At 36.7% G+C, this 26,042-nt stretch overlaps 1 protein-coding gene across 3 annotated transcripts in view; it reads left to right on the forward strand.

Moving 5' to 3' along the window:
* The window catches only part of GCC88 (GRIP and coiled-coil domain containing 88 kDa), a 139,835-nt gene extending 118,879 nt beyond the window's left edge, over positions 1–20,956 (forward strand). The window contains exons 12-14 of one of the 3 annotated variants that reach the window (XM_090376623.1): positions 5,405–5,734; positions 8,021–8,066; positions 20,272–20,421. In XM_090376623.1, the coding sequence (XP_090232749.1) occupies positions 5,405–5,734; positions 8,021–8,066; positions 20,272–20,309 (414 nt within the window). In that variant the 3' untranslated portion in view covers positions 20,310–20,421. Of the gene's footprint in view, positions 1–5,404; positions 5,735–8,020; positions 8,067–20,271 lie in introns of all 3 variants that reach the window. The other 2 variants (XM_090376621.1, XM_090376622.1) reach the window with 2 other exon arrangements.
* Positions 20,957–26,042: the final 5,086 nt, after the last annotated feature.

The raw sequence follows: 26,042 nt of genomic DNA on the forward strand, positions 1-26,042 counted from the left end.
AGAAGGGCAACAAGCTTGGTGAAGGGAACAGAGCAATGCTCTTACAAAGAAAGCCTTCAATTCTGTGAATTGTAGTGTTTGGAGACTAGGCACCTGTGATGTAATCTGATTGCAGTGTTTAAGGCTTTAAGTGGGATGAGCAAGCTCAATGTCAATCATGATCTGTCAATCATTTTGGCCCTTGAGAGATTGTGCAAGGCTCAAGGGGTAGAATTTTTTTTTAGCATGGTCTGTGTTTGCTAACAGGAGAGACTGCTTCTACAGGAATGGGATACACTTAAATAGAAAGGGTGCAAGAATGTTTGCTGATGGTATCGTGGCAGTGTTCAGTGGGTTGGAAAACTGCTAGCTAGAGGGATTCACAGACTAAAAGATTAAAAGTAGCCACTGGCAGAGGCAAAAGTGATTCGTGCACTGTTTCTATTGTAATGAGCAGCAGCCTAGAGAGCAAGTTGTGAGGATTTCAAGAGCTGTTGGGAGTCATCATGGAACAGGTAAATATATGGGCTGTGTTAGGGTAACTGAGTAAGAACAGGAGCATGTATACTTGCATGTACACCAATGCTACAAGTATAGGAAATAAATTTGATGAATTTCAAGTGCTGATAAAGGCAACATTTATGTCACACAGATAGAAGCAGTGCAGAATTGGAATTTGGGGAGTACAATGTGTACAGAAAGGATAGACGGGGTAGGTAGGGAGGAGGGGTTATGCTGTTAGTTAAGAAATACATAAAATCTAAGTGCATCCAACTGACATGACTGGACAATGCAGTGTCGAGCCAGTTTGGTGTGACATAAGCACTGGGAAAGCAAAATTGAGAGTAGGAGAGTGTTATAGGCCTAATGACTCTGATGAGTACAACAAACAGTCGTGCAGAAAAATAGAGTGGACCATTAAATCAGAATGTCTTGTAATGGGGGATTTTAACTTTCCAGATATTGACTGGAACTTGTAGATTGGTCACTCGCACGCTAATAAGACTTTTGTGGATTTATTGGAGGATTGTTTTCTACAGCAACATGTTCGAGGGGCATCTAGAAGAAGTAATACTCTTGATCTGATTATCAGCAGTGATTATTCGTGCATTAAGAATATGGAAGATAAAGGAACCACTAGGTGACAGTGATCACAGTGTACTGATGTGGGATTTACTTAAAAATCTAACTACCATCAAGGGTAAAGGGAAGGGTTTTTACTTTCGTGAAGGTGACTACAGTGGTCTCAGACAGTTTTTAAATTCTATACAGTGGGATCAACTAAGGAAGTTACTAATGGTAAATTCTAAATTGGAAGCCTTCAGGGACTTAATCTGGGAGGCTACTAGGCTTTTCATACCAACTAAGAAATACTGTTCAAGGTTCAGTCCTAAATGGATGTCAGATGAATTAATGAGCCTGGTGGCAGAGAAGAAAAATGCATGGGATACATATAAATTATCAGGCGACACAGAAATCTACTCCAGATATAGTTAGTCTGTAATCAAATCACAAAGGAGGTTAGACAGGAAAAGGCAGATTACAAGAAATCTTTGACAAAGGAGGCAAAGAAAAAGAGCAAAGAGTTCTTTACTTATGTAAACTCTAGAAGGCAGCGGATGAATCAGATTGGTCCTCTTAACATAGATGGTTCGACTGTTGATGATCCTGCTCAAGAAGGTGATAAACTGAATGAGTATTTTGTATCTACATTCACACATGAGGTGGTGTTCAAGAAAGGGAATGACAGATATTTATCAAACTCTAAAAGGGAGCTAAGTGATTTTGTAATAACTGAGAGCAAAGTAGAGGAGAAATTGTTGAAGTTAAACATAAAAAAGGCACCTGGGGTGGATGGAATCTATCCAGTAATGTTGAGGGAGGCAGCGAGGGAAGTTAGCAAACCCTTAGCATAATTATGAGAGCATCCTTAGATTAAGAAGGTCCCCATTTACTGGAGATGTGCAAACGTGTCCCCAATTCACAAAGGGGGTTCAAAGAGTGGCACAAATAATTATATACCTGTTAGTTTAACTTCGGTTCCAGGGAAACTAATAGTCACTAGTTAAAGAGGTGATACAGGATCAGCTAGACAAGACTGCAGTAATAGTTCAGGCACAGCATGGGTTTGTTAAGGGGATGTCTTGTTTGACCAATTTGATTGGATACTATGATGTGATCACAAAGGAACTGAATGCCAAAAATAATTTTGATATCATATACTTGGATTTCAGGAAAGCTTTTTGATACTGTTGCACATGGAAGATTGCTGTACAAATTGGAGCAGTATGACATTAAGGGCATGTTGCTGCTATGGATAAAGGGATGGTTGAGTGGGAGACGTCATAGAATGGTAATAAATGGACACTGCTCTACGTGGACTCATGTTATTAGTAGAGTCCCCCAGAGTTAGGTGCTGGGCTGATTGTTGTTTTCTCTATTTGCCTGACCAATTTGATTGGATACTATGATGCAGTCACAAAGGAACTGGATGCAGGGAATAGCTTTGATATTATATACTTGGATCTTAGAAAGGCTTTTGATACTGTTGCACATGGACGACTGCTGCACAAATTGGAGCAGTGTGGCACTGGAGGCAAATTGCTGCTGTGGATAAAGGGGTGGCTGAGGGGGGAGAAGACAGAGTGGTAATCAATGGACACTGCTCGTCGTGGACTAATGTTATTAGTGGAGTCCCTCAGGGCTCAGTGTTGGGTCCATTATTGTTTTCTGTATTCATAAATGATATTGATGAGGGTATATCAAGCTTAATGTTGAAGTTTGCAGACGATACAAAGGTAGGCAGGGTTGTCAAGGACACTACTGACACTGTGCTGCTGCAACAGGATCTGGAAAGGTTGAGTAGATGGGCTGAGAGGTGGCAAATGAAGTTTAACATTGACAAATGTAAAGTACTACACAAGGGAAACAGCAACCCCAGAGCAACGTATCAACTCTGTGGTACTACACTGACAGTGGTAGAGAATGAAAGGGACCTGGGGGTGGTTGTTCAGGCAGATATGAAGTTCTCTGAGCAGTGCAGATTGGCTGCAAGAGTAGCTCATGGTGTATTGTCAATGATATATAGGAATTTTTCTAGCAGGGATAAGGAGGTGATTATTCCCTTGTATAAGGCAATGGTCAGGCCACACCTAGAGTACTGTATACAGGTCTGGAGGCCTCATTTCAAGAAGGATGTAGAGCTGCTGGAACGAGTACAGAGAAGGGCAACAAGATTAGTGAATGGAACAAAGGGGTGCTCTTACGAAGAAAGGCTTAAGTTTTGCAAATTACAGAGTCTGGAGACTAGGCACAAGCGAGGTGATCTGATAGAGGTGTATAAAGCCTTGAATGGTTTGAGCATGCTCAATGCGGATGGGATTCTTCCTCTCGCTCAGAATAATCACCTGAGAGGGCATAAATTCAAATTGAGGAAAGACAGATGTGTAGGATAGACGTGCGGAAATTTGCCTTTAGCCAGCTGGTGGTTGGTTGATGGAACAGACTTCCATCCCTTGTCGTGGAAGTTGATAGCCTAAATAAGTTTAAGGCTCAGCTGAACAGGTATTTTGAACAAACAGAGGGGTGAAGTGGAAGTGTTTTTTTTTTTTTTTTTTGGCTGATGCTGCATAAGCTTGCTTTCTTGCATCAAATGCCTCTGCTAATGCTATTTATCAACGATATCGATGAAGGTATATTAGGATTAATGTCCCAATTTGCAGATGATTCCAAGGTTGTCAGGGTTGTTAATGACGCTAAAGACAGTATGCTACTGCAATAGGATCTAGAAAAGTTAGCAGGTGGACTGAGAGGTGGCAACTGAAGTTTAACATTGACAAATGCAAAGTACTGCATATGGGTAGCAGTAACCTCAGAGTAACATACCAATTGTGCAGTACTACAATCAGGCTAGTAGAGAATGAAAAAGACTTGTGGGTAATTGTGCAGTCAGATATGAAATTTTCTGAGCAGTGCAGACAGGCTGCCAGAGCGGGTCATGGAGTTTTATCAATGATATATAGGAATTTTTTCTAGCAGCGACAAGGAGGTGATTATACCTTTGTATAAGGCAATGGTCAGGCCACACTTTCAGTACTGCATACAGGTCTGGAGGCCTCATTTTAGGATGTATAGTTGCTAGAACGAGTATGGAGAAGGGCAACAAGACTGGTGAGAGAAACAAAGGTGTGTGCTTACAAAGGAAGGCTTAAGTTCTGCAACTTGCAGCATCTGGAGACTAGGCTCCTGTGAGATGATCTGATTGAGGTGTATTAGGCCTTGAATGATTTGCTCAGACTAAGAGCCTGAGGCGGCATAGATTCATATTGAGGAAAGACAATTGTAGAATAGATGTGCGGAAGTTTGCCTTTAGCCAACGGGTAGTTGATTGCTGCAACAGACTTCCATCTGTTGTTGTGAAAGTTGATAGCTTAAATAAATTTAAGGTCAAACTGGATAAATATTTGGATTCACCGGATGGGTGAAATGGGAATTTTTTTTTTTTTTTTTTTTTTTCGGCTGATGCCGTATAAGCTTGCCTTTCTTTCTTGCATCATATGCCTCAACTATTGCTAATACTGATGGGATTCTTCCTCTTGCTCAGACTACGCACATGAGGGGATGCAAATTCAAATTGAGGAAGGATCACTGCAAATAGATGTGCGGAAGTTTGCCTTTAGCCATCAGGTAGTTTATTGCTGGAACAAAATTCCATCTGTTGTTGTGGAAGTCGATAGCTTAAACAAATTCAAGAACGAACTATTGGCGGGAATGAATATGTGAAATGGAAGTGTGTGTTTTTTTTTTTTTTTTTTTTTTTTTTGGCTGATGCTGTATAAGCTTGCTTTCTTGCATAATTTGCCACTACTAATGCAAATGCAAAACTGTATGCAGTATTCCAGATGTGGCTTAACTGGTGCTTTATACAACAGGATGATGATGATCCTTTATCTAGCAAAGGAGTGATTATTTTTTATATAGCAGCTTGTTCACACTGCGCACATGGTTATTGCACTGGCCAGTAACCACACTATTTTTGTTATTGGACTAATTTTGAAAACCCCAACAGTTGCAGTTTCCAGGATACTTGTACCAGTCCATCCGGTGTGGAGTACCATGCCATGTTCAAAGCCACATAACTCTTTGTCATGTCCATTCTTGCACTAAATGGCACTCATACAGCATCTGTATGTATCTGCTTACCTCCTTTATATCACATGGTATGAACATGTAATGCTGTTACTAAGGAGCATGCCATTTCATGAGGGTGTGTGTGTGTGTGTGCGTGTGTGTGCGTGTGTGTGTGTAGAACCAAGGAAAAAAACTTTGTAATCACTTGATATGTTACTGGTATTTTTTTGAATTTTGTACAATTCTTTTCAAAACAAAAAAAAAGAATTAACTTTGAGCCTTTATCATTTGATAGGACAGTGAAGCTGTTGATGAGATTCAATTTCTGAAAGAACAAGTTTCAGATCTGAAAGAGAAATTGCAAATAGCCAAATCTCAGATTGAATCTGGTGAAGAGTACCACACAAAAATAAAGGAGAAACTAAAATCAGTGACTCAAGAAATGAAAATATTACACAAACAAGAAATAGCAAATCTAGAAACTGAATATAAAGCAAAATTATTGGAACTTGAGCAACAAATACAAAAACAAAGGGATAGATCCATGACATTATTAGAAGAAAAGGAAAAGGAAATTGAAATCCTTAAGTCACCTCATGTTATCTCACCCTACATATGGGATAAAGTAAGTTCAATAATATTGTTTATTATTTTTAGTCACTTGACGTTCAAAAAGAGAAAATTATTCTATATATATTAGCATAGCTTATATATATCTTCCATATATATTAGCATAGCTAATATATTTATATTATTAAAAGTTATAAATAATAGCTAATGAAGTCCCTTTAGGCACTTTTAAAAAAAAAAAATTCAAGGACTGATAACTTTTGACAGATTTTCTTTCTTGCTTGTATAGCATAACTCAGGCTTTTTTCTGTATTGATTTTAAAAAAATTTAAAAATATGATAAAAATTTATTCAGAACAAGAGAATTAAAGGGCTGTAAGAAATGCAGGAAGAACTAATATGATAATGAAACATTTTTATGTTAATTGTATGAACATCAAAATACATCAATTAACTGTATTTTCCAGTAATCCAAACATTTCAGACCACCATGGTTCCTTCATCTGTGAAAGTTCCTTCTCTTTTGCCAGTTTGCTATATTCAGCACTGTGGTTGGAGATGAAAACAGTGCATATCCAGAGGTGAGGTGATGTGATATGTGACATCACTTTGGATGATGTGTCCACCTTTTCTGTGTTAGATGTGCTCATCAATCCAAGTTTGAAGCTTTAAGAGCATTATGTAACGTTTCCTAAATCTGCAATCAAATTCATAGACCACATCTCTCATTATAGTATACATGAAATGCAGATATATGGAAATCACAGCGTGGATTTTTAAGGAGAGAGCTTGTCTGATCAATCTAATTAGCTACTATGACAACAAGAACAAAGGAGCTGGATGCAAAAAAATAATTTTGACATCATAAACTTAGATTTCAATAAAGCTTTTGACACTTCCACATGAAAGACTGCCATATACAAATTGGAGTGTTGGGGCATTGGGGTCACTATGTACAAAGGAATGGTTGAGTGGAAGAAAACAGAGTATTTATCAGTGGGCATAGCTTTTTTTTTGGACTACTGTTGTTAGTGGATTTCACCAGGGTTTCAGTGCTGTACCCAGTGTTGTTTTCTATATTTATTAATGATACTGATGGGCTTAATGCCTGAGTTTGCAGATGATACAAAGGTTAGCATGGTAGTTAATGAGAGTAATCAAGGTATGCTACTGCAGCAAGATCTATAAAAATTAGGCAGATGGGTTGAGAAGTAGCAATTGAAGTTTAACATTGACATATTCAAGGTACTGTATATGGGTAGCAGTAATCCCTGAATAAAATGCTGTGTGGTATACCACACTCAGGGTAGTGGAGAATGAAAAAACCTAGGGGTAATTGTGCAGTCAGGCATGATTTGAGAAATGCAGATGGGTTGCAAGGACAGCTCATAGGATTCTGTCAATGATATACAGTAATTTTGCCAGCATGGACAAGGAGGTGATTATCCTATTGTATAAAGCAAATGATATATATGGGCACATCTTGGGTATTGCATACAGTTCCAAAATCCTAATTTTAGGAAGAATGTGGATCTGTTGGAACAAGGGCAGAGAAACAAGATTAGTCAAAGACACAAAAGGTTATTTGTACCGTGAAAGGCTTCAGTTTGCAAATTGGCAGTGTTTGGAAACTAGGCACCTTCAAGGAAACCTGATTGAAGTGTTTATGGATTTAAATGGATTGTGTAAACTAAATGTTGATGGCATCCTTATTCTTTCTCAAACAACACATGTGAGGGGACAAACTTAAATTGAAAAAAAGATGGTTGCAGGATAGATGTGCAAAAATTTTCTTTTAGCCAGAGTGTGATTGATTGCTGGAACAAACTTTCATCTGGTGTTGTTGGAAATGGATAGTATAAATAAATTTAAGGAAAAATTAGACAAATTGTTAGAGTGGATGGACAAATGAAGGGTTTTTTTTTTTTTTTTAGCTGATTCTGTATAAGCCTTGCATCATTTACCAGTACTAATACATAACTTAAGAATCCCTTTATCCATATTAGTAGTTTCCCCTAATGCCAAATTTGCCTCTGTTTATGCAACAGTTGTATAAAGTGAGGTGAACTTAGTTTACTTCTTGAAATATTGGTGAACATGTATTACTTCTTGAACTATTGGTGAACATGGATTACTTTTAATTTTTGATGAATATGGATTACTTCTTTTAATTATTTGTGAACTTTGATTACTTCTTTACCTGTTCAAGCTTACTTGGAGTTATGAAGCATAGATTTATTTTCCCTAGCATGGTAGTTAAATTTACAGTTCTGTAATTACTCACTTCATAATTTCAATCACTCTTGCAAATAGAAGACATTTATACATCTCTAATCTATAGGAACTTTCCCCTGAATCCATGGATGCTCTCAGTATTATAGTTAAAGGTTTGTTTACCTCTTTTTCTGTATCTAGACAATATGCACATAATCTGGAGTGAGTTTTTTTTTTGAGAAATTTGCAAGTTTTAAAAATTGATAAACTATATACAAAAATACTTTTAAATAATAACTTTTTCCTGTTTTCACTCTGTAGCTGAACATTAGCACAGGGGTATTCAAAAATAAATCTAAATCTAAATTTCATATACATTTTTTTTTTTTTTAATTGAAGGATTCATAAGAAATATTTTTAAAAAATTAAAAAAAAAACTTATTATTGGTTAAACGTTTAAGTGCACATCATTTTGAATCTTGTTGGATGGATATGCTCACCTGTGCTGATTTTCATAATTGTTGTTAATATAAAAACAGCTGCTGTTACTTGTTACAGCAGCTGTTTACTGCTGTTACATCAGATGATAGATCGCAGCCCATTTCAATAAAATTTCAAGAATATCTGTATATAATCAGATAATTTATCGATATTGTATTAAAAGAAACTTTGAAATATACATAAACATATGTCCCTACCCCTTTGATCCCTTATGTCGGGTTGGCAACTTGCGGCTCTTTAACTCTTAGCCCACATGAAGCATAATTTGAAATGGAATTAGAGGACTTAAAAATCAAGGTCATGTGGAGTGCAAGACTAAAATGCCTTAAAACTGAAATTGAGAATTTGGAAAGGCAAAAGGCTGTCCTTGCAATTATTGCTGTCCATTCTACACGAATGGACCGCAATAGATGATTTGAAAAGGCAAGACCAAATTGTGTTCGATTCGTGGAGTAGCTTACTGGACAATTATATAAATTTTAAAATATTTGCATTTGGACTTCTCTCAGTTTTTAGTTCGATGTATTTCTGCGAGCAAATATTTTTGAACTATATTAAAAATAAATCAAGAAACCGTTTGCAATACGAGTCTCTCAGCACGTTTGAAGATGAAAATTGTGGCCTACTTGCCTGATGTTGAGAGACTTGCTCAAAACATAACAAACATCCAATTCGTACCTAATTGGATGTTTGTTATGTTTTTTCAGTGTTAATAAATAATATTTCAAAATATATATATATATTTTTTAATAAAACACCTTCCCACTCTATTCCATTTCTTAAAAAACTCCCCTCCCCATCTTTAGCTGAGGTGCGGCTCTTCACACAAAAAAGGTTTCCAACCCCTGCCTTACATGAAAAAACATTATAACATGCATACTCACGAAATAACATGCATATAATAACTTGCATACTCATGAAACAGTTAATATAAGTGGATAAATTCTGTTATCCCCAAGGTTTCTTGCTTACTTTTACCTACAGCAATTCCTTTTTTAGCTTCCTCTCAATTATCATAAAATCACTTCACTTCAAATCAGTAATATATAGACTTCTGGTGTCCACTATCTCTAAAAACCTCTTTGTGTGTGAGTGTAGATGCAAAGTGCTTATTCATTTTGTCAACAATCTGAATGGAATCATCAGTAGTTATGACATTCATATCTAGTGGGCCAACCTGGTTCATACCTTTCCTATTATGTGTACATATTCAAAGAATTCTATGCTATTTTACTACTTTTATTTGCACTCGTAGCCATAGAGTTCTCATAAATTGCTTGTTATGCCTACGCCTCTGACTAACATCACTATAGCCTAATTTATATTTACTATAGGATATAGTGTTTTTTCACAATTAATAATCATTGCATGCCTGTTTCTTCTCTGCCACTAAGTTCATCAGTTAATCTGACATTTTGGGTAAAACCTTGACCAATCTTTGTGATATAAAAAGCTTAGTAACCTGTAGAATTACTTTCTTAACACTTCTCATTTGGCATTTGCATTTATTAAAAAACATCAGTTGATCCACTGAAAATAATTTAAGTACTAAGATCATTGTAGTCACTTTTGTGAAAATAAAATCCCCTCTCTTTACTCTTGACTGTAGTTATTTCTTTGAATAAATCCCATATCAATACACTGTGGTCACAGTCTCCTAGTGGTTTGTTTACTTGAAGATTCTTAATAGTTGATGGATCTTAGATAATCAAATCAAGAATATTTTTTGTCTTTACCTCTCTGACATGTTGATATGGAAAGCAGTCATCCAGCAGATCTAGGAATGTTCTGCTACTGAGTGGTGGAAAATTAAAATCTCCCAAGATAAGGTGTTCTGATGAGCTTACCCACTTTGTTTGTATAGCTGTTCATTATACTCATTACAGTTATTTGGCTTCTGATACTCTGCTCTTATTTTTATGTTCCCACTTTTTATGTCACAGCAAACTAACTCAGTATTACACTAACAAACTGTTCCTACTGGCTGTACTGTTTCAGAATTGTGCTTCTTAACCCTATCATTAGTAAGTTTGCTCAATATACATGGTTTCCTCTGCATGTGCCTGTGGAATGAATTTTTTTTTTTTTTTTTTTTGTGGAATTTTTTAACCATTTTAAAAATTCGAAAATTGTAGATCTCTTAAAGTACCATTTATAACTGACACAATATAGTACCATAATAAATTAAATTAAGCTACGCTATTATATTGTGCCATTTTAAAAATGAAAACTTTGTACCTAAGCTCTTTTAAATATTATTATTTTTTTTTCTATTTTGACCTGATTGCTCAACATTAGAATAAGATCATTACCAAAAATCAAAAAGATTTTTTTTTTAATTTGAAAAAATATTCTTAAAAAATCAGAGTTTGTAAAAAAGAAATCAATTTTTTTATTATTTTTTACTGCAGTAATACCTTCTGTATGTATTTATCATTTAATTCAATTTCATCATTTGTATTCCAGAGAATTTCAACTTTTTTAAACTGACAACAATAGGTGGGATCTCCTTTAATTTTCCGAGGAGGAAATTTCATTATTTTCATGATGCCATCTACTAAAACTGTGTCTACTATTAGTTTAAAAACACTAATAAGAGATTGCAGTGTATACTGTAAGATTTCAAAACAGTTTGTACGTTTAATGGATGCTTTATTTCAATTGTATGTTAAGCAACCTTGGAAAACAAATTTACATACTTAAAACTGAACAGATTAACCAGTAGCATGACTACTCTGTCCCTCCTTTCTGCATGCATTGTACTTACTGTATTCAATTTCCACACTCCCTATATCAGAGTGGTGCCATGTTTCTGATATTTCTGTAATATAAGATTTATAATGTATTTAGAGTATAATGCAATGTCAGGCTTATAATGTATTTAGAGTATAATGCAATGTCAGGCTTATAATGTATTTAGTGTGTATTCAGAAATATCAACACAGGAGAAAATTTGTGGGGGAGGAATGGATTTTTAAGTTATCTGAAGCTAGACGTTCAGTGACAGTTTATTGTTCATGTGGATCATATTGCAGCAAGAAATGTAGAAAGGTTTTGGCAACAAATTACAGGAGAATAGCTGTCACCCAGGTTCTGAAGCCACTAGTTGAATATCAATATGGACAATTGATGGAACTGTCAGTTGACTGCAGGACGTGGATCCATGACTTTCCACCAGATTACAGCATAGTGACACCAGATCTGGCATCATCTGTAGCAATGAAAACCATTAACAGAAGACAGAGAAACTGAACTGTATTCTCAGTGTCCATTGCTATGTATGCCTGTTTGCCATACCATCAACACTAACATTTGCAGTGCCACATTGTGGGGGTATTCATTCTGCATTAGAGAGCAACAATTTGTACTTCTGCTAGTGTTGTTGTTCATGTGGATCATATTGGTAGTTTGAGTAGTTTTAAGACGTTTTTATAGTCAAATGTTTTGTTGATACTACCCTAAGAACTGTGTTTCTGCCATTCATTCACTTCACCCCAGATTCCTCGTTTCAACAAAATGGTGTTTACCTACATATTGCACAAATACCCGGACCGTCTTCACAATATTTATGTCTCACAGTCTTGCGAGGTCACCTAAACTGTCTCCAAAAGAGTATATGTCTTGAACATGATTGGACACCTGTTTCCACACCTCAGCCATCTCAAACTGTTGCCCAACTTAGAGAATACTATAGCAAGCATGGAGAGGTGTCATGAATAATGATATTCACCACTTCTGTGACTTATACACCAAATTATCCAAATATTAAAATCTTTGCTTTGGTATAAAATTAGGCAATCTCATATATTAATAAAACTTTTACAAATTTGCCAACTGTCCATAAAAAGAACTAAAACTGTTTATCACTGAAATCCATAGAGGTGTTGAACAGTGAATCTTCAATAATGTAGCTCGTTTCCCTAGCAGAATGATTTAAAACTTCCCATACTTTGGCTCCACTCCTGGCATAGTAGAATGCCTCCTAATGCAGAATGAATGATCTCCCAACCCCAATGATCTCCAAACACCAGCACATATGTTGCCATAAGTACTGGGGCAGTATAACCACAGTTGTTTTTGTGCCAGAAAAATCAAAATCAATCAATCAGCTACAAGTACTAAGAAAATTTCACAGGATTATTTAAAGTCTATGTATATATAATATATATATTTGGCCCTGGAAAGATTGTGCAGGGCTCAAGGGGTAGAATTTTTTTCAGCCTGGTCTGTACTTGTTAACAGGAGAGACTGCTTCTACAGGGATGGGATACACTTAAATAGAAAGGGTGCAAGAATGTTTGCTGATGCTATCGAGGCAGTATTAGGTGGGTCGGAAAACTGCTAGATTGGGGGGATACAAGGACTAATAGATTAACAGTAGCCACTGGCAGAGGAGAAAGTGATTCTTGCACTCCTTCTATTAGAATGAGCAGCAGCCTGGAAAATAAGATGCAGGATATTTCAGAGACTGCTGGGAATCATGGGGGTACAAGTGAACACATGGGTTGTGTTAGGGTGGCTGAGAGGAAGAGCAGGTGCATGTATACTTGCATGTACACCAATGCTAGGAGTTTAGTAAATAAATTTGATGAATTTGAGGTATTACGCAAAACATCAAAGGCAGATATTGTTGGGATTTCAGAGACGTGGTGTCACACAAATATAAGGAATGCAGAACTGGAATTTGGGGAGTACAATGTCTACAGAAAGGATAGACAGGATAGGAAGGGAGGAGGGGTTATGCTATTAGTTAAGAAACACGTAAAATCCAAGGAAGTGAAGCCAGTCGACATTGCTGGACAGTGCAGTGTCGAGTCAGTTTGGTGTGACATAAGCATTGGGAGATCAAAATTGAGAGTAGGAGTGTGCTATAGGCCTAATGACTGATGAGTATAATAAGAAACTATACAGAGAAATAGAGTGGGCCAGTAAATCACAGAGTCTTATAATGGGGGATTTTAATTTCCCAGATATTGACTGGAATTTGGGGGCTGGTCACTCACACACTAGCAAGGCTTTTGTGGATTTATTGGATGATTGTTTTCTACATCAGCATGTTCGGGAGGCAACTAGAGGGAGTAATAATCTTGATTTTATTATCAGTAGTGATTCTTCATGCATTAAGAATCTGCAGATAAATGAACCACTAAGTGGCAGTGATCACAGTGTTTTGAAGTGGGAGTTACTCAAAGAGGTAACTACCATTAGGGGTAAAGGGAAGGGGTATTGCTTTCGTAAAGGCGACTACGATTGACTGAGACAGTATTTAAATTCTATACAGTGGGATCAATTGATGATGTTACCAACAGCAAATTCAAAATGGGAAGCATTCAAAGAACTTATCTTGGAAGCTACTAGGCTTTACATACCAACTAAGAAATATTGTTCAAGGTTTAGGCCTAAATGGATGTCAGATGAACTAATGAGGCATATGGCAGAGAAGAAAAATGCATGGGATACATACAAATTAACACATGACACAGAAGCCTATGATAGATACAAGTTGATCTGTAACCAAGTTACAAAGGAGGTTAGGCAGGCGAAGGCAGATTACGAGAGATCCTTGGCAAGGGATGTGAAGAAAAACAGCAAAGAGTTTACTTATGTAAACTCTAGAAGGAAGGGGATGAATCAGATTGGTCCACTTGATATCGATGGGTCAACTGTTGATGACCCTGCTCAGGTAGCTAACAAACTAAATGAATATTTTGCATCGACATTCACACATGAAGAGTTATTCAGCGAGGGGAATGCCAGAGGTGTATTCAACTCTAGCAGTAAGCTAAAGAATCTTGTAATAACTGAGAGTAAAGTGGAGGAGAAATTTTTGAAGATAAACACAAGAAAGGCACCTGGGGTGGATGGGATCTATCCAGTTATACAAATATGTATTAAAGGAGGCAGCAAAGGAAGTAAGCAAACCGTTAGCCATAATTATGAGAGCTTCCTTGGACTCAGGGGAGGTACCCATGGACTGGAGATGTGCAAATATGACCCCAATTCACGAGGGAGGATCAAAGGCTGACACAAGTAATTATAGACCTGTGAGTTTAACTTCTGTTCCTGGAAAATTAAGGGAGGCACTGGTTAAAGAAGCACTACAGGATCATCTAGACAAGACTTCAGTTATAGCTCGGACACAGCATGGTTTTGTTAAGGGGAAGTCTTGCCTGACCAATTTGATTCGATACTATGATGTAGTCACAAAAGAACTGGATGCAGGGAATAACTTTGATATTATATACTTGGATCTTAGAAAGGCTTTTGATACTGTTGCACATGGAAGACTGCTGCACAAATTGGAGCAGTCTGGCATTGGAGGCAAATTGCTGCTATGGATAAAGGGATGGTTGAGGGAGAGAAGACAGAGAGTGGTAATTAATGGACACTACTCATCATGGACTAATGTTATTAGTGGAGTCCCTCAGGGTTCAGTATTGGGTCCTTTATTGTTTTCTGTATTTATAAATGATATTGATGATGGTATATCAAGCTTAATGTCCAAGTTTGTAGACGATACAAAGGTTGGCAGGGTTGTTAAGGACACTACTGATGCTATGCTGCTGCAACAGGATCTGGAAAGGTTGAGCAGATGGGCTGAGTGGTGGCAAATGGAGTTTAACATTGACAAATGTAAAGTACTACACATGGGAAACAGCAACCCCAGAGCAACGTATCAATTCTGTGGTACTACGCTGACAGTGGTAGAGAATGAAAAGGACCTGGGGGTAATTGTGCAGGCAGATATGAAGTTCTCTGAGCAGTGCAGACGAGCTGCAAGAGTAGCTCATGGTGTCTTGTCAATGATATACAGGAATTTTTCTAGCAGGGATAGGGATGTGATTATTCCCTTGTATAAGGAATTGGTCAGGCCACACCTTGAGTACTGTATACAGGTCTGGAGGCCTCATTTCAAGAAGGATGTAGAGCTGCTGGAACACGTACAGAGAAGGGAAACAAGATTAGTGAATGGAACAAAGAGTTACTCTTATGAAGAAAGGCTTAAGTTTTGCAAATTACAGAGTCTGGAGACTAGGCATCGGCGAGGTGATCTGATAGAGGTGTATAAGGCTTTGAATGGCTTGAGCATGCTCAATGCCGATGGGATTCTTCCTCTTGCTCAGAATAATCACCTGAGAGGGCATAAATTCAAATTGAGGAAGGACGGATGTTGGATAGATGTGCGGAAATTTGCCTTTAGCCAGCGGGCAGTTGGTTTGTGGAATAGACTTCCATCCCTTGTCGTGGAAGTTGATAGCCTAAATAAGTTTAAGGCTCAGCTGGACAGATATTTCGAACGAACAGAGGGGTGAAGTGGAAGTGGTTATTTTTTATTCATTTATTTTACTTTATTTTTTTTTTTGGGCTGATGCTGCATAAGCTTGCTTTCTTGCATCAAATGCCTCTACTAATGCTAATGCTAAATGCTAATGTACGAGGGGGTTTTGATAAGTTTCCAGCCTGACAAGGAAAAAATTTGAATAGATGAAAATCCTTTTAGTATGTTGTTACCCAATGTCTCTTAACATGTTGTGCAAAATTTCATTAATTTCTTGATAGTAGTAATTTTTTTTTACAGGTCTGAAGTGACCATGGCGATGCAAAGCGTGAGTTTTTCCAAAGTTGAGAAGAGAGCTGTCATCAAGTACCTCTTCTCCAAGAAAATGGGAGCCAAAGAAATTTATGACGAATTGAAACAAACAATGGCTAAGGAGTGCCCTTCATACAGTACAGTGAAATTGTAGGTGGCAGATTTCAGGAGCGGGAGGGAGAGCAAGCACAGAAGATGGGGAAAGACCGGGAAGACCCAGTACTGCAGTGACTGTGGAAATTGTCGATAGTGTCCATGACCTGATCCATGCAGACAGGAGGGACGGGTCTGCAACATGTAGCAGAGACACCCTAGGCATCAGTTTGGAGCAGGTGCATTATATTGTGCATGAAGAATTGTGTATCAAAACGCATCCTTTTCCTCCAAGACAATGCCCCCTGTTGCAAGGCCAGAATTGCAATGGAGAAAATTCATGACTTGCAGTATGAAATCATTGAACATCCCCCTTTTTCACCAGACCTTGCCACCTCGGACTATTATCTGTTCCCCAACCTCAAAATGCACCTCAAAGGTGCATTTTGAGGTTGGGAAACAGATAACATTTAGGGCACAAGAGATGTTATATCAGCAGTAGAGGGGTGGTTTGCATACAAAGACTTCTATTACCATGGAATAGAATTGTTGCAGATACGTTGTGTCAAGTATATCAACCTGGAAGGGAACTATGTTGAATAAAATGACATTCATTTGCCACTGGTGCCATGTTTTCTTTCTGTGGCCGGAAACTTATCCAAACCCCCTCGTATATATAATGTGTGTGTTTGTATATAAAAATTGGGATAAATGTAAAAGTTATATCAGATCAGAGTAATGCCATCAATATTAGATTGAACATTACATCAGTCTGTAATTTAGTTTTTATACTAAAAGTATAATATGTACTATATAGATACTAAATATGTATATAAACATTACAGTATAGTATAGTACAGTATTGTGCAGGCCATAAGGCCAATAACTTAAAAAGACTAAGATAGCCTGTGTAGGTCTACAATGCCATACTCTGGAAATAAACATATAATTAGTAATAATATATAATTATATAATACAATAATGATTGTAGCTAATTATTGATATATAGATACATTGAAAGGAACTTTTTCTAGGGCTAACCCCTTTCAATATATCCCACCAATAATTAACAGAGCTATCTATTTAGAATCCACCGTTAGTAACATCATCAGTTAATCCCACTGTATAGAATTTAAAAACTCTGTGACCACTGTAGTCACCTTTATGAAAGCAAAAATCCTTCCCCTTACCCCCGATGGTAGTCACATATTTACCGTATTTCCCCATGTATAAGATGCACCTTAATTTTGGGGCCCGAAATTTGAAAAAAAAATGTATTACATAAAGTTATTGAACTCAAGTTTTATTCATCATAAAATTCATACAACTCCTCATCACTGTCAAAACTCCCATCCATTAGCTTGTCTTCATCTGTGTCTGATGGTGAATCACTGTCTTCATATATTGCCTTGTCCTCAGTTCCATCTATGGCATTTGAAATGCCACACTTCTTAAATGACTTGACAACGATCTCAATCTTGATATTATCCCAGGATCTTTCTACCCAGGTACAAACTTCTCCTGGCACCTCCGTAGCCAGGTGGGAAGGAGCAGCAGTGCGTAGCACACGCTTCTTGATTAGACCGCGGTTCGAGCCCGTCACCACCAAATACGGAGGATGTGGAAAGGTCGGGGAATGACCACCGCATATCCCGGAGCAATATGGCCTTAGTTGCTAATGCTCCTAAAAACCAAAACAACAACAACAACAACAAACTTCTCCTATAGTTGATTTCTTCACTCTTCCTGCTGGTGTAAAATTGTCCCCAGAAGACTTCATCCGTTGGTTCCATTCGTCTCTCATGGCAGCTTTGAAGGGTTTGTTAATGCTGACATCAAGTGGTTGGAACTGGGATGTCAAGCCTCCAGGTATGACGGAAAGTTTTGTTTTTTGCTCTGCAGAAATATTCTTTGTGTTTTTTGTTATGTGTGCCCTGAACTGATCAAGCACCAATAGGGCAAGTTTGTGTAAGAGCCCACCTGGTCTCCTCCAAACTTTCCCAAACCAGATCTTCATCCCATCCTGATCCATCTAACCCTCGTCATGAACGTGGACAGTCACTCCTCGAGGAAGTCTTCTTTTGGCATTGTTTTGCGTTTGAAAATCAGCATAGGAGGCAGCTTGGTTCTGTCGGCACAACAAGCTAGAACAACTGTATAATGGCTCTTTTCATGTCCACTTGTCTTCACAGTTACAGTTTTCACCCCCTTCGTATCAACAGTTCTGTTACTTGGGACATCAAATTGAAGGGGGACTTTGTCCATATTTGCAATCTGTCCCAACTCAAACTGATGTGTCTTCCAACATTGATTGAGAAAACGATGAAATTGAAGGACCTTCTGCTCATAGCTTTCAGGCATCTTTTGGGCAAGTCTGGTGTGTGTACGCATGCTTAATCCATTCCGTTTCATGAACCTGAAGCACCAATTGTGTCCTCCTTGAAATCAGTAACTTATTTTTCATCAGCAATTCTTCTTGCCTCATGCTGAACCATCTTTGTGGACACAGGAATTCCAATTGCACCTTCCTCTTCAATCCATATCTTCAATTCCCTCTCTAAATCAGGCCATTTTTCTGACTTGCCTCTCATGGCCTTCTTCTGCCATGGCGTTTTCAGTAGGGTTTCTTCTTCCCTAGGCCAGTCTACGATTGTTTTCTCAGTTGGAGGAGGACCAAACTTACGTTCAGCAGCACGATTTCCATTCACTTTTGCAAACTGGATCACTTTTAACTTGAATTCAGCACTGTGCGAAAATCTTTTCTGAGCTATTTCTGGGCAGAATGTGGCAAAATGTAACCTAATATACCGGTAACAAGTACGAAACAATGAGCACAAAGACAACAAGCGCGAAAAAGCAAGAAATGCAAGTAAAAAAATCTACAACCACTGTATAAGACGCACCCAGTTTTTAGACACCAAATTTTTCGAAAAAGGGTGTGTCTTATACATGGGGAAATACGGTAAGTAAATCCCACATCAATACACTGTGATCACTGCCACCTGGTGGTTCCTTTATCTGCAGATTCTTAATACATGAATAATCACTGCTGATAATCAGATCAAGAGTATTACTCCTATCTGGTTGCCTCTCGAACATGTTGCTGTAGAAAACAGTCATCCAATAAATCAACAAAAGTCTTGCTAGTGTGTGTGAGTGATCAACCCACATGTTCCAGTCAATATCTGGGAAATTAAAATCCCCCATTATAAGACAATCTGATTTACTGGCCCACTCTATTTCTCTGTACAGCTGTTCATTATACTCATCAGATTCATTAGGCCTATAACACACACAGACTTTCATTTTCCATTTCCCCTGCTTATGTCACACCACATCGACTCAACATTGCATTGTCCACCAATGTCAATTGGATGCATTTCCTTAGATTTTATGTGTTTCTTAACTAATAGCATAACCCCTCCTCCATTCCTGTCCTGTCTATCTTTTCTGTACACATTGTACTCCCCAAATTCCAATTCTGCGCTGCTTATATCCATGTGGTACCACGTCTCTGATATTCCAACAATATTCGCTTTTGATGCCTTGACCAGAACTTCAAATTAATCAAATTTATTTACTATACTAGTATTAGTTTACATTCAAGTATACATACACCTATTCTTACTCTTAGTTACCCTAACACAACCTATGTATTTCCTTGTTCCATGATGACTCCCAACAGCTCTTGAAATCCCCAGTACCTCACTTTGTAGGCTCTGCTCATTCCAATAGAAGAAGTGCAAGAATCACTTTCATCTCTACCTGTGGTTACCGTTAATCTATTAGTCTGTGAATCTCCCCAAGCTAGCAGTTTGCCGACCCACCTAATGCTGCCTCAATAGCATCAGCAAATATTCTTGAAAACACATTCAGCTCAATAACCTTGTGCTTTGCACACTTGCTGTCACAAATGATGTATCATTAAACAATAACTGCATGACAGATGAATGAAACTTTTCTTCAGCCAGATAGCTTTTATTCTCTTACCAACCATCCAACCACCAACTAGATTCTTTATTATAACTTAGCCATATTTGGCAATTTTTTGCTGTGCTTGAAAGCAGTATGAAAGTATGACATGAGTTGAGATAATTAGAAATTCATTGAAATTATTAATTTATGCATATGTAATTTCAGTAAATTTTTTGCTAATATTTTAATAATCACTTGCTTTCTTGCTTTTCCCCAAGGATGTTACGGGCGAGAAACTACTCATACACGAAAATGAAGTTGCTCACTACCAAAGGAAAAATCCTGACAATGTATTTCCTTCAGAAGGAGATACTCTCACAGATATGTTAGCCCATTCTACATATATATATAGAGGAGAGACGCAACTCTTACATTATGTCCAGGAATTAGCAAGGAAAGATGTAGATATATCCAATTTGCGGCGTGCTCGTCACCAAGCAGAATCTGCATTGCGTGAGCTTCAACAGGTGGCATTAACAAAGGAAGAAAAATATACTGAAGAAATAGACACTTTAGAATCAAAAATTAGGAGGCTTGAAAGCAGTCAGTCATGTGAAGGAATAAATATGGAATATCTAAAAAATGTTGTGCTGAGGTACATGCTTTGTAAAGATGCCAGTGGTCGTTATCATATGCTCAATGCTATTGCCACTGTACTTCATTTTACTCCTCGTGAACTGCAGCAAGTTAGATTTGTAAACCAGTCGTGGTGGTGGAGTGGTGGTAATTCATCTGTACAGTCTTCGCTATCTTAGTATCTCTCAAGCTATCTTATATATGAGATTATTTCTTTAAAAAATGCAATTACAGACTGCAGAAATATCTATTTTATAATACTAAAAAAGTTTTCCATTGGGTGGATATATGCTGATGTTTTATAAGATTAAATACATATTTGGAGTAGATGTATTTGGAAATTAAAATCCTTGTGACTTATATGAAGAAATGTGTATTCAGAAATTAAAAATTTTTTTTCCCCCACCTCATACACTTTTGTTATCATATGTGCATTTTAAAATTTGTTGGGGATAATAAGTCTTATTTTTTTTAAGCATTTCATTAATTATCAGAGATAATCATGAATACAGCTGCTATGCAAATAATTATTCATGACTGCAGTGCTATTTATTGATTTATTGTAAAAGAAATAGTCTATATTATTGTGAAACATTAATGGAACCAAAAAAATTAGAATTTATTACTCTGTATATACAATAGAGTTAATTTTAACTTAATTATTATAAGTTGAAATTTATTAGGTAATCTTGCATTACCTAATACAATTAGGTAAACAGTGGCCAATTGTACACCTTTTTTTTTTTTTTTTTTTTATGTAAATTCATTGTCTAAAATATTTTTTATTTAGTCATAAAGAATTTGATCAGTTGAATGATGAAAAAATGTATTAAAAATATATTTGACTACACAGAAATAAAACATTCTTGGTGATATTATTGTAACTTCTTTAAATATTGTCATTCAAATTAAAATCTGAGAAACCATGAAATGAACAAGATGCTTTATGCTCCAGATTTTGCCACTGAAACAAATCATAGTAGTCTGCAAATTCCCCAGAATATTTTCTATTGGTTACCATTGTGCTTTCCATAGAAACATATTGATAGTGTGATTTCACTATCACTTTTAGGAAGCGTAAATATTAAAGAACAGCTTAGTTAAGCCTACAGACTTTCATCTGCAAACATAACAGAAAAGTTATCAAGAATCAAGAGGTATTATCTACAATAATAGACTGCATTAAATTTTGTGGACAGTTTGAGATTCCTTTACGTGGACATGACGAAAAAGACGATTCTAAAAATCCAGGAGTATTCAGAGGATTAATAAATTTTGCTTGTACATTAGATTCCAATTTAAAGAACCATTTAGAAAGTAATGTAGCATTTAAAAGCATTTCAAAAACTATTCAGAATGATATTCTTGACTGTTTGCTGCAAAATATGCTGGGATGAAATAAAAAGAGAAATTAAAGAAGCTTCATTCGTAGCTGTCATGGCTGATGACACAACAGATGTTTCAGAACATATACAAATGGTAATTGTTCTGAGATATGAACTAAATGGAGACATTTTTGAGTGGTTTTTGGGATTTTTTTCACTCCGGAAAACCAAACACTGCACAGAATATTGAAGGACATACTCAAAAACTAGTTGCTCAGACATTTGATGGCACAAGTGTGATGAAAGGCAAGAAAGGGGGAGTTCAGGCTAAAATAAAAGAAGTGTACAAAAATGCACATTTTATTCACTGCTATGCACACCAACTGAATCTGATCGTGAGAAATGCAGCATGTAGTACCCGAGATTCAAGAATATTCTTTTCGAGCCTTATGTCGATACCAACATTTTTCTCAAGATCACCACAGTGTCTCTGTTCTCAGAAAGCATATGGACAGCCGTGTTGCCTGCCCTTCCCCTACAAGATGGAACTTCAATATACACGCCGTGAACAGCATTTATGAAAATTTTGAATCCTTAAAAAAAAAGTGCATGGAAGAACTACAAGTGACAGCAAACACAGATGAGACTATTTCAGAAGCAACTGGAATTTTGCACATCTTCAGTAATGAAAAATTCGAGTTCTGGTTAGAACTTTTCCATCAGATAATGCCTCACGTGGAAGTTATTTATAATCCAATGCAATCTCAAGAAATTGAAGCAGTTAAAATACTTGAATATATAGGAAATTTTTAAGAATGCCATTCTAAAAATCAGGAATTCAATGTTCTGTGAAAATCCTTCAAAAACACTCATGACTGAAGCGAAGGAAGTATGCATGCATCTATATAAGTATTGACATGGGTGAGAGATATTCTTTTACAAAACAATTAATTGCTGATAAATAGTTTGATAAGGAGAACTTTGTTATTTTTTGTACAAAAATGCCCATGGAAGACTACTGAGGCATATCCCATGATTGAAAGAGAAAAACTTATGGAATTACAAGTTTTCTATAGCAGACATGATCTACACAATTATTGCAAATTAACTAACTTGCTGAAATTTATCTCAGAAATTTCAGCTAGAAATAATCTAGCTGAAATTCTTGAACTTGCAAAACTCATAAAAGTTCTTTTGACCATTCCAATGACTACTTCAGAGTTGGAATGCTGCTATTTGACATTGAAAAGAATAAAAACATTTTTAAGGAGCACTATGAATCAGGAAAGGCTAAATGCTCGAGCAATGCTTTCAATAGAAAAAAGCTTGGTCAACAGTGCACCAAAGTTGAATGAAAAATGATTAATCTATTTTCAACAAATAAAAACAAGAATGGATTTTGTTTTTAAATAAAAGTTCAAGTCTGTTGATGGTAAATGTCTAGTTAATGTTTTGTAGTATTTTTAACTTGCTTATTATTATTATTGTCTATGTCTACGTGTCTTATAATCAAGGCAATTTAATGTAACTTTAAGAAGCAGCACCCCCCAAACATCAGAGTCACAAGCATCCACTGCTTATCACTAAAGTTGGGAATAGGATCATAATGTGTAAGGAATGGGTTTCCATCCACCAAAGAAGTGGCAACTAGGAATATAATACATTCCTATTCAATGATGGAGATTAAGAATGTATTTGAAATAATTGTGTATGGTACCATCATTACATTCATCGAAATGCTTTTTTTTTTGTCTGTTTTGTGTGTTTGTAGTAAAAATACTACAACGAAACACTAAATTAGGACAGACAAAAAAAAAGTACATGTGGATCAGTATTTTTCCCCATCTGCCATTTTGTTCAAAGATATGCATAAGGAAATTTGGTATAGTGGTAGATTTAACTTTCTAGTACTGAGGTGCCATTCAAGGGACATAAAGCTTGAGGTTGGGTCTCCCAGACTCCTTGTAAGGTACTGAGTTGTATATTTATTTCAGAATTCATAAAGAGTTTCTTTTATTTCACGTGTGTCTCATTAGATAGTCAGCATAGTGAAACCGTAACAGCTTGTGAAATTAACTAAAAAATTATTGGACTGTTCCTCTTACAGCTATAGCAAGTTACATTTTATAAGTACATCATTAAATACCCAAAATAAAAAAAACTCACAAAGAATATCAGTAATGAAACTGAATAAAGAGATACACACTAAAATTTAGATAAAGAAGAAGAAAAAAAAGTCACTTGTCCAAGTATAAAAATGTTGCAAGTAATGTAGCTGAGGTCAGTTTTATATACAGTTTTTGAGTCCTTAATTCAGTCTGCTATATCTTCTTTACACGTACATCAGGTAATTGCATGAACAACAAAAATTTGCAGTATTTTTCCCCCTTTTTCTCCTGGTAGGCAAAGTGAACAATATATGCACATTTCAAAGTTTTCCACGCTGGTGCTGGTTTTAAGGTTTTAGACTTTGTGCCTAGTATGGTTGAACCAAATTTGGTTCCAAGTTTTGATAAACTTGAAGTACATGAGTTATACAAATTTTTGCATTGATATTGTCCATATCCATCTTTTAGCTCACATGACCTAATTTTGAAATCATTTTATGAAACAAGACTAGATCTGAGTCTGACACACTATATCACTTGCTTATATCTACCATCTGAATTAAACAAATCAGGAAAATAAGTTGATGTGTAAAAATATGGGAGATGAGAAGAATCAGTGGAGGACTCCACATCAGATCTTGTATGGCAATATAAGGTTTCACCACTTGACTCTTGTTTGGAAAAGTCAGAGTTTGGTTTCTATCAGTGAGTGGAGGAATTCTTAAATGCCTCTTCAATCAGGGCTGCAGTTAGCCGATCTCCGGCTTAGGTTTCAGATAGGGAAATAAGTAAGGAATTTCCCCATGAGTTATTTCGTGTTTTTCAGCCTGCATAACATGCATATTAGCATGAACACGTGCACTTGTACAGACATATAATACACACAATACCATATGGCCTTAGATGCTAATGTTCTATGTAAATGACAACTCCCCCTCATTACCAAAGGGTTAAAATCCTAGAAGACACTAATCAGCTAATTTATGATGAATATACACACTTGTGTCTTCCTAACTATTTTCTTTTGCAAGATAAATATGAGTTATTCATAATACCTGATGATGGGTTTGTCCTTCCCCAAGCATGCATATGTGTTTTTTAAATCTCCACAAAGGCATTTTTACTTGTTTGTAATTAATTATCAGTTATCAGTTCTGTATTTTTCCACCCATGAATTTGGTGATTTTCTTACTGCAAAGATTCAAACAGCTCTGTGCATACATTGTTCCATAATAATTTTCTACAGTTACAACACCAAATGATAGTTTGTTCTGGCAAACAATCACTATCTGGCTGAAAGCAAATTTTCACACATCTATCCTTCAACCATCCTTTTCCAATTTAATATGTGGTTCGAGAAAGAGTAACAATGCCATCAGCATTAAACACTTCAATCAGGTTTTCTCGCTGGTGCTTGGTTTCCACATGCTGCAATACACAATTGAAGTTTTTCTTGATAATTGTACTCTTTTGTGCCTGACTAATCCTGTTGATCTTCTCTACACCTATTACAACAGATCCACATCTTTCCTAAAATGAGGTTTCTTTACCTGTGTGTAGCACTCAAGGTGCAGCTTAACCATTGCCACAGTAGCAAGATAATCACCTCCTTGTCCCTGCTGGCAAAGATCCTGCACATCATTGAGAGAACTTCATGTCAGACTGTACAGGTGTCCTGGGTCTTTTTCGTTTTCTACTACATTGAGTGTTAGAATAACATACCACCCAGCTGGTATGTTATTTTGGAATTATTGCTACCCAAATGCAATACCTTCCATTTATCAATAATAAAACTCAAGCATCACCTCACAGGAACCTAGTCACCGAAGCTGCAATTTGCAGAACTGCAACCTTTCTTCATAAAAACGCCCTTTTGTTCCTTTCACCTATCTTGTTGCCCTTGCACCTGTTCCAGCAAATCTACATCCATCCATCCTAAAGTGAGGCCTCAAGACTTGTATACAGACTCAAGGTGCAGCC

Source organism: Mastigoproctus giganteus, chromosome 6 (assembly GCF_048544385.1).
Source record: "Mastigoproctus giganteus isolate SK-2022 chromosome 6, ASM4854438v1, whole genome shotgun sequence".
NCBI classification, from domain to species: Eukaryota; Metazoa; Arthropoda; class Arachnida; order Uropygi; family Thelyphonidae; genus Mastigoproctus; species Mastigoproctus giganteus.